The sequence below is a fragment of the Mesoplodon densirostris genome, chromosome 7, assembly GCF_025265405.1.
Source record: "Mesoplodon densirostris isolate mMesDen1 chromosome 7, mMesDen1 primary haplotype, whole genome shotgun sequence".
NCBI classification, from domain to species: domain Eukaryota; kingdom Metazoa; phylum Chordata; class Mammalia; order Artiodactyla; family Ziphiidae; genus Mesoplodon; species Mesoplodon densirostris.
Window position 1 is genome coordinate 94,191,624 of NC_082667.1, and position 15,077 is coordinate 94,206,700.

The 15,077-nt window shown below is 35.2% G+C and overlaps 1 protein-coding gene across 2 annotated transcripts in view; it reads right to left on the reverse strand.

Moving 5' to 3' along the window:
• PGR (progesterone receptor) overlaps nt 1-15,077 on the reverse strand; it is a 99,342-nt gene that overhangs the window by 48,527 nt on the left and 35,738 nt on the right. For both annotated transcript variants that reach the window (XM_060103461.1, XM_060103460.1), the window contains exon 3: nt 14,492-14,608. In XM_060103461.1, coding sequence (XP_059959444.1) covers nt 14,492-14,608 — 117 coding nt within the window. The remainder of the gene's footprint in view (nt 1-14,491; nt 14,609-15,077) is intronic.

Below are 15,077 nucleotides of genomic sequence, written 5' to 3' on the forward strand. Positions count from 1 at the left end.
TAAAAATTAAAAATAGAACTACCGTATGACCCAGCAATCCCACTACTGGGCATACACCCTGAGACAACCACAATTCAAAAAGAGACATGTACCACAATGTTCATTGCAGCACTATTTACAATAGCCAGAACATGGAAGCAACCCAAATGTCCATCGACAGATGAATGGATAAAGAAGTTGTGGCATATATATACAATGGAATATTACTCAGTCATAAAAAGAAAAAAACTGAGTTATTTGTAATGAGGTGGATGGACATAGACTATGTCATACAGAGTGAAGTAAGTCAGAATGAGATAAACAAATACTGTATGCTAACACATATATATGCAATTTATAAAAAACAGTACTGATGAACCTAGTGGCAGGGCAGGAATAAAGACGCAGACATCAAGATTGGATTTGAGGACACAGTGGGGGAAGGGGAAGCTGGCACGAAGTGAGAGAGTAGCATTGACATATGTATACTATCAAATGGAAAATGGATGGCTAGTGGGAAGCTGCTGCATAGCACAGGGAGATCAGCTCAGTGTTTTATGATGACCTAGAGGGGTGGGATATGGAGGGTGGGAAGGAGGCTCAAGAGGGAGGGTATATGGGGATATATGTATACATAGATGATTCACTTTGTTGTACAGTAGAAAATAACACAACATTGTAAAACTATTATACTTCAATAAAGATATTTAAAAAAAACTATAAGGATATATTGCACAACATGGGTAATATTGTCAATATTTATATTAACTGTAAATGGAGTATAAGCTTTAAAAATTGTGAATAACTACACTGTACACCTGTAACTTACATAGTATTGTACATCAACTATACTTAAATTTAAAAAATTAAAAAAATAAAGTCATTGTAGATTTTAAATCCTTATTATAAGAATAAGAAAGGAGAACTGCTAGTGTAAATACTAAACCATGGACATGAAGTTTGGACTGACATTTTGAGAAAAATTGTCAAATGAAGTTTAAAAGGATTAAAATGTGAGTAAAGAAAAGAAGATTGGTGTGGACGACAGAAAAAAAAACAGAGAGCCAACGTACAGGTTATTATTAGGGACCATGAAAAAGAGAAAGAAGACATGAAACAGAAAAAATTATTTGGAAGTAATATTAAGAGAATACTTTGCTAACATATAAGACTTGAATTTTCAGATCAAAAGGGACTTACTTTGTTTCAAGAAAATTAATAGATTAAGCGAGAGCTAAATCTTGATGAAGTTACTGAAAATCAAGGATTAAGAAACACATTCAGGCAAAAGAAGCAGGTCTCAACAAAGGACAATAAATTGGAATGTCAGATTTATTTTCAGTTAACTTAGAAGCCTACAGACAATGGCATTATATGCCCAGGAATGGGATTGATGGATCACCTAGTGGCTTTAAGTTTTTTAAAAAACCTCCATACTGTTTTCCATAGTGACTGTACCAATTTACATTCCAACTAACAGAGTAAGAGGGTTCCCTTTCCTCCACACCCTCTCCAGCATTTATTATTTGTAGACTTTTTGATGATAGCCTTCTGACCAGTATGAGGTGATATCTCTTTGTGGCTCTGATGTGCATTTCTCTAATAATTAGCAATGTTGAGCATCTTTTTATGTGCTTGTTGGCCATCATGGAGAAGTGTCTATTTAGGTCTTCTGCCCTTTTTTGATTGGATTGTTGTTTTTTTTTTTTGATATTGAGTTATATGAGCTGCTTGTATATTTTGGATATTAAGCTCTTGTCAGAAGATAAAAACCCTAATTTGAAAAAAATCCATACACCCCAATGTTCAGAGCAACACTATTTACAACAGCCAAAACATGGAAGCAGACTAAATGTCATTCAACAGATGAATAGATAAAGAAGATGTGGTACACAATGGAATACTACTCAGCCCTAAAAGGAATGAAATATTGCCATTTGCAGCAATGTGGATGGACCTAGAGAATATCATACTAATTGAAGTAAGTCAGAGAAAGACAAATATTATATGATATCATTTAAATGTGGAATCTAAAAAATAATACAAATGAATCTAAATACAAAACAGAAGCAGACTTACAGGCACAGAAAACAAACTTATGGTTATTAAAGGGGAAAGGGAGGGAGAGAGGAATAAATTAGGAGTATGAGATTAACAGACACAAACTACTGTACATAAAATAAATAAGCAACAAGGATTTACTGTGTAGCACAGGGAACTATATTCATCATCTTGTAATAACCTATAATGGAAGATAATCTGAAAAAATACATATAACTGAATCACTTTGCTATATCACCTGAAAATAACACGATATTGTAAATCAACTGCACTTCAATAAAAAAAAGACAACAACATTATACACAGATTTGAGGGAGAAGGGCCATATACACATTTACCGTGCTGTAATAGGATTTTCATGAAGATTTGGGAGGCCAAGGGAAGTAGTACACACAGTAAGCATCTCACTTTCACCTCCCTTTTTCACCTCACTTCTCCCACCTCCTTCTCTTCATCTTAAGCCACACAAATTCTCCTCTTTGCCTTTGATGGATAAAATCAGCAAATATCTTTTGTAACCCAGCATGCTCCTAGGGTCACAGCTCTAACCCAAGCAGCTTATCAAAGCACTTCTAAAAATCAAAATAAATAGAACATTCTCCTCTAAAGGAAAACAACCAAAACAAAAAATCTTCAATTAATGAATATTTTCAATCATTCAGAAAATTTTTCTCCCATGTGAAAACATATACCATTCCTTTCAGATTATGTTCCCATGGGAAACATGGTCTGAGATAATAAGTATATACAATAACTATTTAATAACTATTATGTTAACTAAATGCCTCTAGTAGCTATGACTGTGTAAATTAATTTCAATTCCAAGATACCTGCACTGATTTTTCAATGCTTCTTGCAAAGAAATAATGAAACACTTTTAGAAGATACAAGAATCTGTTTTGCATTAGTTAAACCTTTAGTCTGCCAATGATAGAGTCTGTATTAAATGATGTTATGAATAAAGGATATTTTAAGGTACCACTAAGAAATTTTTATATGCCAGCCACTGTGCTGTATGCTTTAGATGTATCATTTTATGTACCCTCATAATAACTCTCATTATGTGGTCATGGTATAAAAGATGTCTGTGCCTGAGGTCCAGCAGCTATTAGTGGGGAAATTAAAATAAAACCCCACTTGTTCTGACTCTATACTCTTACTCTTCATTACAATGCTATACTATCTCTTAGAGGTGTTTTGAAAATCCTTTTCTAACTGTTGATAAAATTAAAAATTTTAAGGTGTAGTTAATGTATTTGATTAGAATTGGCATAAAATTTTATATAAACTTCTCTTATTGGAAATGTAGAAAATTAAATAACATAAATATTCTCCAGAACACCTAAAAATGATGGACAAAACATAACCAAGATTATTTTAAATGTATATCTAAGCTCCTCAAAAAGTCAGCAAAACATCAAGGAGTCCAAAATGAAGAACATCTTTATCCCCTGACAAAAGGACATGAAAAGGAAGCATGTCTGTTTCATCCTTGGCTCAGTATGTGAAAAAATTCTTCTTTGATCATTTTTAATCATAGGCCTCCCTCACCCAGATATGCAGCTTGAAATTATTCTACCTGTAAGGTATGGGAAACCCAGAGGCAAAAAGTGAATATGAAAAGTGGTCCTTCACTGATGAAATCCCTCTGTTAACTGGAAGAATAAAATGAAAATTCTCTCTGGAGAGAAACTCCCTCAATTAAGGCCACATAGGTTTTTACAAAAAATTAAACTCTGCCAAACATGAGTTTATAACCACATTAAAATCACAAAGGACACGATGAGTGAGAAGTAGCAGAAAGAATGAATAGTGTTCTGGATTTGACTCATACTGGCTTGTGAAAACTTATTGTTAAGTGTTCAGGAATTTTGAGAGTCAGTTGTTTAAACCATTGGCAGCCTGAAATTTACTGTAGGTGAGTATTTATACCAGAATCATTGGGAAACCCTATAAATGATCAGGGATATTTTTAAACCACCACACCAGAATGGCATAACCAAATCATGAGTTATGAGACCTTGAAATTATTGAATACAAATATTTGCAATAGGTATTTTATAATTATTAAAGATATATGATAAGGGATGAAAACACAAGAAATGGAAAAGCTAGTAAAAAGAAATAGACACATTTATAAAAGAACCAAGTAGAATGTTTAAAAAAACTACTATCACTAAAATGAAAGAATGGTGAACTGGAAGACAGAACTGATGAAATTCACAGAACATAGCACAGAAAGGTAACGATACAGGAAATGTTAGAAAGGATAAAGAGATATGGAAGATAAATGCGCTAGTCTAATACACGTCTAACAGGTGATCTGGAGGGAGGAAGAGGCAATGAGGAGGGAAGCAATATTTGAAGAATACTGGGATGGTTTTAATGCTCCTGGAATTTATAAAAGCCATTGATTCTCAGATTTAGAAATCACAATGATTTCCAAGCAGAACAAATAAAACCAAATTTATAACTAGTTATGTTACAGAGAAATTGAAGAACCGAGTATAAAAACATTTTCTACAAATATAGAGAAAATATTACCTCAAAGAAACAAATATTAGATATACAGGAGAATTCTCGGAAAAATGATACAAGCTGGAAGACAGTAGACTGACATTGTTAAGGTGTAGAGGGAAAAAAAAGTCAACCCCAAATTTTATAACCAGCAAAATTATTATTCAAAAATAAAACTGGGGCTTCTCTGGTGGCGCAGTGGTTGAGAGTCCGCCTGCCGATGCAGGGGACATGGGTTCATGCCCCGGTCCGGGAAGATCCCACATGCCGTGGAGCGGCTGGGCCCGTGAGCCATGGCCGCTGAGCCTGCGCGTCCGGAGCCTGTGCTCCGCAACGGGAGAGGCCACAACAGTGAGAGGCCCACGTACTGCAAACAAACAAACAAAAAACCAAAAAAAAAACCAAAAAAACCCCCCAAAAAACCCCAAAAAACTGAAATAAAGATATTTTCTGTGGAAAAAATGACTTTAACAAATTCCCACAGAAGAAATAAAAAGTTTATTTCAAAAATAAAGAAACTGAATGAAGCACTGAGTTAGGAAAATAAATCAAGCAAATAGTTAAACATGTACGTAAACATATTCGACTGAATAAAATAATAATGAGTATTATTTCTAGATTATGTTCTGAAATGAGTGCTGTTTACTTTGCCATGGCCTCTCTTTCTGCTATTTTTTTTATTTTTGGCAAAAATATTTTATATTGAATGGAGACATAAAGTGCTCATGAGATAATACTGGACCTGTTGCAGAGAAGCAAAAGAAGAATGTTATGTTGGATACTGAAATGTAAGTTTCATGGCAGCCAGAAAGCTTTCTGAGAATCAAATGGGGAAATAGAGGGTAAAGCTCAGCAGACAATTAAGTAATAGTGCAAATCCTTTGACATTATGAGAATCATAATAAGCATTACTGTAATTAGGGTGAACTTACAGGCAACTATTCCAATATTAGGTTATGTCTAGATACATGTTGTTACTTTGGATTAGCAAAAGGATGATGTTGCTGGGATCAGTTCACACAACTGATGGGACTATGCTCTCACAACCCCTTACAGCACTGACTTAGCTTGCTTTCCCTTTTTCAGAATCTAATTCTAGTTCCCATATCAAAATACTTCAAAAAATACTAGAGAATAGGAGCTATAAAATTAAAATAAGTACTTGCCAACAAGTATATTAGAGTTGTTTTTATTTATTTATTTATTTATTTATTTATTTATTTATTTATTTATTTATTTATTTTGCCGTATGCGGGCCTCTCACTGCTGTGGCCTCTCCTGTTGCAGAGCACAGGCTCCAGACGCGCAGGCTCAGCAGACAGGGCTCACGGGTCTAGCCGCTCCGCGGCATGTGGGATCTTCCCGGACTGGGGCACGAACCCGTGTCCCCTGCATCGGCAGGCAGACTCAACCACTGCGCCACCAGGGAAGGCCTAGAGTTGTTTTTAAAAGAGTAAACACCTCCATCTTTCAAACAAATCAGACTGCAAGTGGAAGGGAATCTTTGTTCCCTTCAATCCTGACTTTTTGTGTGTCTAGAGAATAGTAGATACTGATAGATACAATTGAACAGTTCAGGATGGCAGCCATAAAAGCAGTCCCTGAAAACTCCCATAAAACTTTAAGCAAAGAAGTGAGGATAAATATTCTAAGGAATATCCTTATCGAGTGCGTATGGGATGGCGTTTAGGGTGAACAATCAGACAGTGACCAGAATACATTATTTAGCTGCAGGTTTCAATGCAGTAGAGTGGGGGAGCAGTGTGAGAGATACTGTATCTGGGGGGTGCTGATGCAAACACGAGGGGTTGGCTGGAAAAGGAGGTGCTCATAAGAGGAAGACCAGGAGAGTTCTAAAGAGATAGGTGGCAGGCATCACCCACAGCAATTCCTTCATTCGAGAGGGCAGATTTCATTTTTTATAGTAATTAAAGGCAGAGAGTAGGCATCTATACTTCCAGAAAAGGTGGTGTTAAGTGTCCCAAATTCAAGAATTTTGGAATTCTTCAGAAAAGAAATTGAGACTTTGTTGTCTTCAAGTGTAGGAGGAGGAAAAAGAAAAAGAAAAAGAAAAAAAACCCCAACTTTACCATACAACCTGTACTCTGAAGCCCAGAAAGTTATTATCTTTGCCCAGAGAATGAGGCCAATCTAGGTGTAGGAGGAGGTAAGAGAGAAACTGCTTTCTAACATAACCTTTTAAAATTTGAGGATAAGGCTCTCTACCAACAAAACAAAAACAAACCCATAAAAATAGTCTCCAGCTTTAAAAAAAATCAGCAAATATAACTATGCATTTAATCACTCCTTTATGTAGAAAGCTACTTATTTTTGAAATTATTTTATAATAGTTTAGCATTTTTACCACAAATACAAAATACAGAGCTGTATTCATTTCAGAAAAACGTTTTTCTGAGTCATTACACAAAATGTTTTCTAAAGGAAATAAGTTAGAAGCAGAACACCTAAATTAGAAGATATATTACCATCCTTTAGAGTGAACTCTCTTTCCTACTCAGTACTGTACAGCAATGAACAAAATGCAAAAGTTCACTGTGACCTGGTGAAGGTAAGGGAAGTGAGTCATTAAAAACAAGAATCATACATAACTAAGAGACCAAATAACTCAAACATAATTCTCATAATCAGAACATAGCTGCTGAAGCAAATAAGAACTATCTGCAAATCTATGTCATGTCATGTCAAAAACATTAATATTTCTGATCTCTGACATTCTACCATAAGGTTATTAACTCTTTTAAAAGTTTTTCAATGTTCTCTCTCTTTTTTTTAATGAGATAAAATAGACATATAACATTACATTAGTTTTAGACGTACCACATGGTGATTCATTATTTGTGGAACTATTTTTTTTTTGTGATAAGAACTTTTAAGATCTACTCTCTTAGAATCTTTCAAATATACAATACAGTATTATGAGCTATAGTCACCAAGCTGTACATTACATATCCATAACTTATTTATTTCATAACTGGAAGTTTGTACCTTTTGGCCATTTTCATTCATTTCACCCTCCCCCATCCCCTGCCTCTGTCATCAAACAATTTGTCCTCTGTATCTTTGAGCTCATTTTTTTTTAGGGTCCACATATAAGTGAGATTATACAGTATTTGTCTTTCTCTGTCTGACTTATTTCACTTAGAATAATACCCTTAAGTCCCATGACATCCATGTTGCCAAAAATGGTAAGATTCCACCTTTTTATTGTTGAATAATGTTCCATTGTATATATATAATATACACCACATATTCTTTATCCATTCACCCACCAGTGGACAGTTTAGGTTGTTTCCATGTTGTAGCTATTGTAAATAATGTTGCAATGAAAAGGCAACTACCTGAATGGGAGAAAATATTTGCAAATCATGTATCCAATTAAAAAATAGGTAGAGGATCTGAATAGGCATTTTTCCAAAGAAGACATACAGATGGCCACGAAAAGGTGCTCAACATCACTAATATCAGGGAAATGAAAATCAAAACCACAGTGAGATATCTCCTCGCACCTGTCAGGATGGCTATCATCAAAAAGACAAGAAATAACAAGTGTTGGTAAGGACATGGAGAAAAGGGAACCTTCATGCACTGTTGGTGGGAATGTAAATTGGTACAGCCACTGTGGAAAACAGTATGAAGGTGTTCAAATAAACTAAAATAGAACTACCATATTATCCAGCAATGCCACTTCTGGGTATTTACCTGAAGAAAATAAAAATACTTACTTGAAAAGATATATGCACTCCTATGCTCATTGCAGCATGATTTACAATAGCCAACGTTCTCTTCTGTTACACCTTTTGTTATTCAAATGGACTCTATTAGAAATGAGAAACCTAAGAAAAGTGACAAACATGAAGAAGGAAAGAAAAAAGGAAGGAAAGATGGAAGGAAACAAGGGAGAAAGAGAACATGGACTCTACTTTCAGTAGTGTATAGGCAATTATTACTTCGGTGAAACTCTTCTAATTATTGAAGAACTGAACCTTAAGCAACTCTTATCGATCGTCTTTTAAAATAAGTTGTAATTCTCAGTAGACCATAAGTACACTCCCCCTTACTTCAGAAATTTATTACAGGACTAGCAATTAGTATCTAGTCCAATAAATTGACTACCTTCTTCCTGGTTTCCATGAGTTAGGTTACTGACTTGCAGACTCTTACCACTGACTATCCCAGGAAGAACAACATCAGGACTGCAACATATCAGGGTGTGCTGCCAGCTTCTTTCTAATAAACCTCTGTGCAAACCTACTTATGAAATAATTAAATGCACCACTATGCTATTTCTCAGCGTGTGATGCTGACCACAGGATTGTAAAGGTTATCTGATGGAAAAAAAAAGAGGCAAAGAATTTTGATATATAGCTAATTCCCAGGGGTAAGAACTCATGGTTTTAAGTGTTAGATACTATTATGAATAAACCTTTTAAGCATCATTTTAAAAGAACAATTTAGAGGGACAACAAAAGCCAACAATTTGGAAGAAGTGTAACTTAAGGAGACTTATTCTACCAGGTATCAATATGCAGCTTGATACCTGTAATATTTCAGAGTGTGTGATAGTGGTGCAGGTATATACAATGGAACAGAACAGAGGAGCCAGAAAGAAAAGCAAACACATAAGGAAATTAGATATATAACAGAAATGGATTACAAATTCCAGTGGAATTTGTAATTGGAGTACTGTCAGAAAAATATTACAATTACTTTTTATATTTTCAGTAAGGAAATAAAAAGAAATTAAGCATCACTAATATATAATATAATTTGATAGTAGCACATATGTATAATTTGTTTTTAAATAGACCTGAGTTGGGGGTGAAGGCTGAGAACATTTTTACTTCTACAGGAGTGAACTATCAAAAACATATTGAAGACAATGTGTCAATAAATGTGCTCTGGCAACTGGTCATCCATATAGAAAATAAGGTTTTATTCTTGCCTCCCTACCTAAGAAGATACTTGTAGGTAGGTTAAGGACATGAGTGTGAAAAACAGATTTATAAGACTTTAGATGATTTTTAGTAGATTATCTGTATGATTTCAGGGTTAAGAGATATAAAGGGAGAATACTGACACATGTGATTATATAAAAATTAGAAAAAAGACATCATAAATAAGGCAAAAATTTAAGACTTAGATTGCAAAGGACTAGTGTAGAGAGTATAGAGGTAAGTTGTATGGATCAATAAGAAAAAAGGCAAACAATCCAGTTGAAAAATGGCCAATAAATATGAACAGCTAATTCATGGAACAGGAAATATAAATGGCCAATAAAGATAGCAATATTTGCTTTCACCACTAATCCAGGACACAAAAATTAAACTGAAATTGGATACAAGTTTTATGACCATCGAATTAGAAAATTTTTTAAGTCTGAAAATACCAAGTACAGGTAGATGCATAATAACAAGAACTCTCAAACAGTGGTGGAAGCAAAGACTCTAGAGGGTAATTTGGTGATTAGGTAACATTTAGTAAGTTTGAAGGTACATAATATCTTAGTGAACCAGACTTAATTCCTTTCTAGATATACAGCCTAGAGAACTTCTCAAATATATGCATAAAGATACAGGTACAAGAATGTTTATTGCTGCATATTTTATAATTATGAAAAATTAGAAATAAATATCCATTAATAGAAGAAAGTGAAAAGCACCATGGAATGTTTGTAAAATGAAGTATCATAGAGAAGTTAAAATGTAACCCTAGCTACATGTACAAATATGAACAAATCTCAAAAACACAACATGGAGTGAAAAAGCAAATTGAAGAAGTACATGTACAGTGTAATGTCATGTATATAAAGTTTAGAAATATTCAGTACTGTACTGCATTACTCAAGAATTCATATACAAGAATTACAAGTATGAGTATGTTGAGCAATAATTCAGCATATTGGTTATCTGTGAATAAGAAATGAACTTAATGAGTTTAGGGAAGGACAAATCAAAAGTTTCAAAATGCCTGTAATGTCTTATTCCTTATAAAATACAGCAAAAATGAAGAAAATATGAAAAATGATCTGATATTAAAAATTGAGTGATGGACACATAGGTGTTTATTCATTTAATATTTTGGTAGGCTTGATATATTCCACAATTAAATAATACAGCAAGTGTTTATTTTATGGGGAAATCACCAAAAAAAAAAACTCTTAGAGGACAATCATTAAAACTGTTATATTATATGAATAGGTATTTTTGTCTTATGATAGATTTCCACTTATATTATTATTACTGTATATGAATTCAAGAAGTGCTACATATCAAACATTTTAGATAAAATGCTGATGAACTCTGGGAAATGATTAGCTGACTTAAAAAATGGCTCTACTGGAGCAAAGGTCCTGCTGCCAAAGGTTTGTGAAATTAGTTGGTATAAAACTGTTTATAAAATGTGAGAGTAGAAAATCAATAGATTTTTGTATGTAATTAAAATATTTGTGTTTAACTAAAATAATAAATGAAATATTATATAAGTAAACACTCGATTATTTCAGCTACATTCCCAGAAGTTTACGTATTCATTTTAGTCAGGACACATCTGCATCTTCTAATTGGAAAAATGGGGGACTTGCCCTGTGTTCCAGATAGCCTGGGACAGTTTCAGGTTACATCTGTTATACTAGTTTAATTATTCCTATGCTCCATTTTATTCTCAGCTGTATCCTGATTTCAATGATAAACTTTATGGTCACCAGCAATAAAAGGTAGTTTACTGATTGAAACAAATTATGCAAGGGGAGAAAAATCCATAAGATTTCAGGAGAACTGAGACACAGGATGGTAACAGAGAACCTTGCAAACGTGATGGGAACACAAGAAAATTAAGGACAATATGCTCATATTTCTGCCTATTTCTCTTTCTAATCTCTGAGGCTGGGGCTGAAGTCAACTACAACAGCTCTGTGGTCTTGCTGCTGACCCTGCTCTGATGCTACTTTAGACTATGTCCCTGGAATGGACATCCTCCCCTTTCATCCCAGTTCTGAGTCTTCTCTGAAGTTCTCTTCTCCTTGTTACTCTATTTCTTACTGAGCATCTGTCTTGTTGATGGCTGGAACACAAGTTTCTCTTCTGAACAAACGCAAATTTCTCAGTGGCTGGGTGTCTCATCATTTTTACTTTGGTCCATCTTAAATCACATTTCCATTATAATAGTAAGACCATTAAAATAAATGCAATCATGGAATGGAAGACTGCTTCAAGGGCTCACACGCTTCCTCAAAGTGAAAAACACTACATTAGACCATATCCCCTTTGTCTCCTCCAAACACTCTTTCTTGTGTCCTGGAAATGACTACAGTTGGACTTCATGTTCAAGAATGTATAGAGACCTGAACTTCAAATGACTTCAAAATAATAGTCATGCAGCTCAATAGCAAAAAAACAAACAACCCAATCCAAAAATGGGCAGAAGACTTAAATAGGCATTTCTCCAAAGAAGATATACAGACTGCCAACAAACACATGAAAGAATGCTCAACATCATTAATCATTAGAGAAATGCAAATCAAAACTACAATGAGATATCATCTCACACCAGTCAGAATGGCCATCATCAAGAAATCTAGAAACAATAAATGCTGGAGAGGGTGTGGAGAAAAGGGAACACTCTTGCACTGCTGGTGGGAATGTGAATTGGTACAGCCACTATGGAGAACAGTATGGAGGTTCCTTAAAAAACTAAAAATAGAACTACCATATGACCCAGCAATCCCACTACTAGGCATATACCCTGAGAAAACCATAATTCAAAAAGAGTCATGTACCAAAATGTTCATTGCAGCTCTATTCACAATAGCCCGGAGATGGAAACAACCTAAGTGTCCATCATCGGATGAATGGATAAAGAAGATGTGGCACATATATACAATGGAATATTACTCAGCCATAAAAAGAAACGAAAAAAATAATAGTCACAAATCTTTAGTGAGCACTTCTTAAACAAGTACTTTGGTGGTAAAACACCAAAATGAAATTCCTGCTTGCAAACAATTCCATCTTGGATTAGGAGAAAATCCTTGAATGGGATACCAGTAAACAGTTATAAAGCAATGAGGTGAGTACTATAACGAGAGTATACAAGAAGCTATGGGAAGAGAGTGAATTCTTGGTGCCTCATGTGGGCTGGGGTAGGGTGGCTGGGTCTCATGACTTCCACTTTGGTCAACCTTGCATTGCAAGGGTAGGAATGCTGAAGTAAGTACAACCAGGGCAAGGTCCAATCCAGGCTGGCTCAAGGGCTTTCAACCTCTCCAGATATGAAAAGCACTACTTTGAACTGTGTCCCCACAAAACCCCTGCCCCTGCACTGACTGGGGTGATGTGATGGGAAGATTTCACAAAAATTGTGACACTTGAGCTTAATATGAAGGATATGTTACAGTTCACAAGGAGTGAAAGGAGAACGGTGCAGGAAAAAGTCAAATGTGTGCAAAGACCGGTGAAAGTTGGTGACTGGAGTGTTGGGTTCCCCAAGGATTGGTGGGGCTTAGAAAAAGTAGGGCTTAGAAAAAGAGAGAGCAGTTGCTAGGTGATGAAAGGGCCCATGTGCTGCATTTAGAAATCTGGGCTTTATCCCATGGATGGTCCACAGATGGTTTATTAGAAAGATCACTCTTTCCACTGCATACAGAATAGAGTTCAAACTCCAGATCCCAGCTGGCCCAAGATAGTTTTCAAGCTTCATTTCTTGCTGTTCCCAGTAAACAGTTGACTTTCCAGAAAAATCATCACTGAATGCATTGTTTTTCATTGTAAATACCTTTCTCCTTTTCCACTTATAAAGTTTCTATTTACTCTTTGAAAGCCTCCTCTCTGAAGCTTTTGCCAACTCCCTCAGATAGAATTAATTCATTCTTTTGCTCTACTTGCATAGTAATGTTTGGAACTTCTCTTAAATCACCTACTGTTCTGTTTGATAATTATTTTATTACTGATTAGACTGTATCATGTTCACAGGCAGCAAAGACAGAACTAAGCAGGGTGCTTAACACAGTGGGCATTCAAAACATATTGGTCTCATATACTCCTTCTCAGAAGGTAACACATACCATTCACGGTACATGATCTGTGTTAGGTGGTATACTGAATATATATTTAAATACTTATGAATTTTTTAAACCTGTGTTAGGAAAATTATAACTACAACATCCAACTCAGGATTTCAGAGACATTATTGTTTTAGGAAATGACTAAATAAAATGAAAATATTAATCAGAGTAAAGGGCTCAGGAGTGATTCTCCTCCGATACTCCCCATTAACTGACCCTGCATAATACATTCCACAACACTTATCATCATTTGACATATATATTTATTGCTCCTCCCCCCAGAGTGTAAGCTCCATGAAGACAGGGATTTGGTCCATTTTGTTTGCTGCTAACACTGCCAGAACTTAAAATAGTGCCCAGTAAGTGTGAGTGTGCAATGTCTAGTTACTTAAAGAGAATGGGGGAGGGAAATAGAAAGGGAGGGGTTGATAGAGAGAGGAAGGGATGGAGATTAATATACTTAACCAATTCATGGAGTCAGTTTTTGAGCTGGAAGAGACTTCATTATTCTCATTTTATAGACAAAGAGACTGATGCTCAGAAAGGGTTGGTGACTTACTCAAGACTGCATAGGCAGTGAGTAGCAGAGCCTAAACTCCAACCATGTCACTTAATGAGAGGTTGGTGAACATCCCATAACATCTTCTTATAGGCATTATAGACAAATGGATGTTTACTACTTCTCTATAACAAACTTCAACATGCTGGAAATCCACAGCATTAATGAGATGGTATTGATTGCTTCATCCAGACACCAATAATCAAGACAGAAATAAGAAAACTAGGATTTTCTGACCCACCGTCGTATAATGTAAATATCAGACAATATGTTATTGATGAAAACATCATCATTACCTCCAAGAACCATGCCAGCCTGACAGCACTTTCTAAGGCGACATGCTGGGCAGTTTTTTCTGCGGATTTTATCAACAATGCAGTCGTTTCTTCCAGCACATAAGTAGTTATGCTGCCCTAAAAAACAAAAAAGTAAAAATTATTTTTATAATATCTAAAGACCGCTGGAAAGTTTATGCAGTGACAACTGAAAAAGAGGAGAGGTGCACATTAGCAAGTGCATGACTGTCTCAGCCAGCTTCTTGCTTGAATAGCTGAATGCTGGTAATGCTCCAAACTTGCTTAATACTTTACCCATGCCTTCAGGAGCCTAAATGAGGGGAAACACAGCTTAGAAACCAATTATAGGACTCCTTTAAAATATTTTGTAAAAAATTTCTGTGCATCTTACTAATGGCGTCAGCATCAGAATTCTCTTAGATCATTGTTATTTAAAGATTAGCTATATGTGGCTGATAAGCATTAGTGTGTTAAGATAGGCAAGTTCTAGCAAAACCTTTTCTTTTTGACATATAAACCTTCAAGAAAACAGATACAGACAATTAAAGACGTCTCTGTAATAGGCTTTTTATAAAACCTGTGTGTT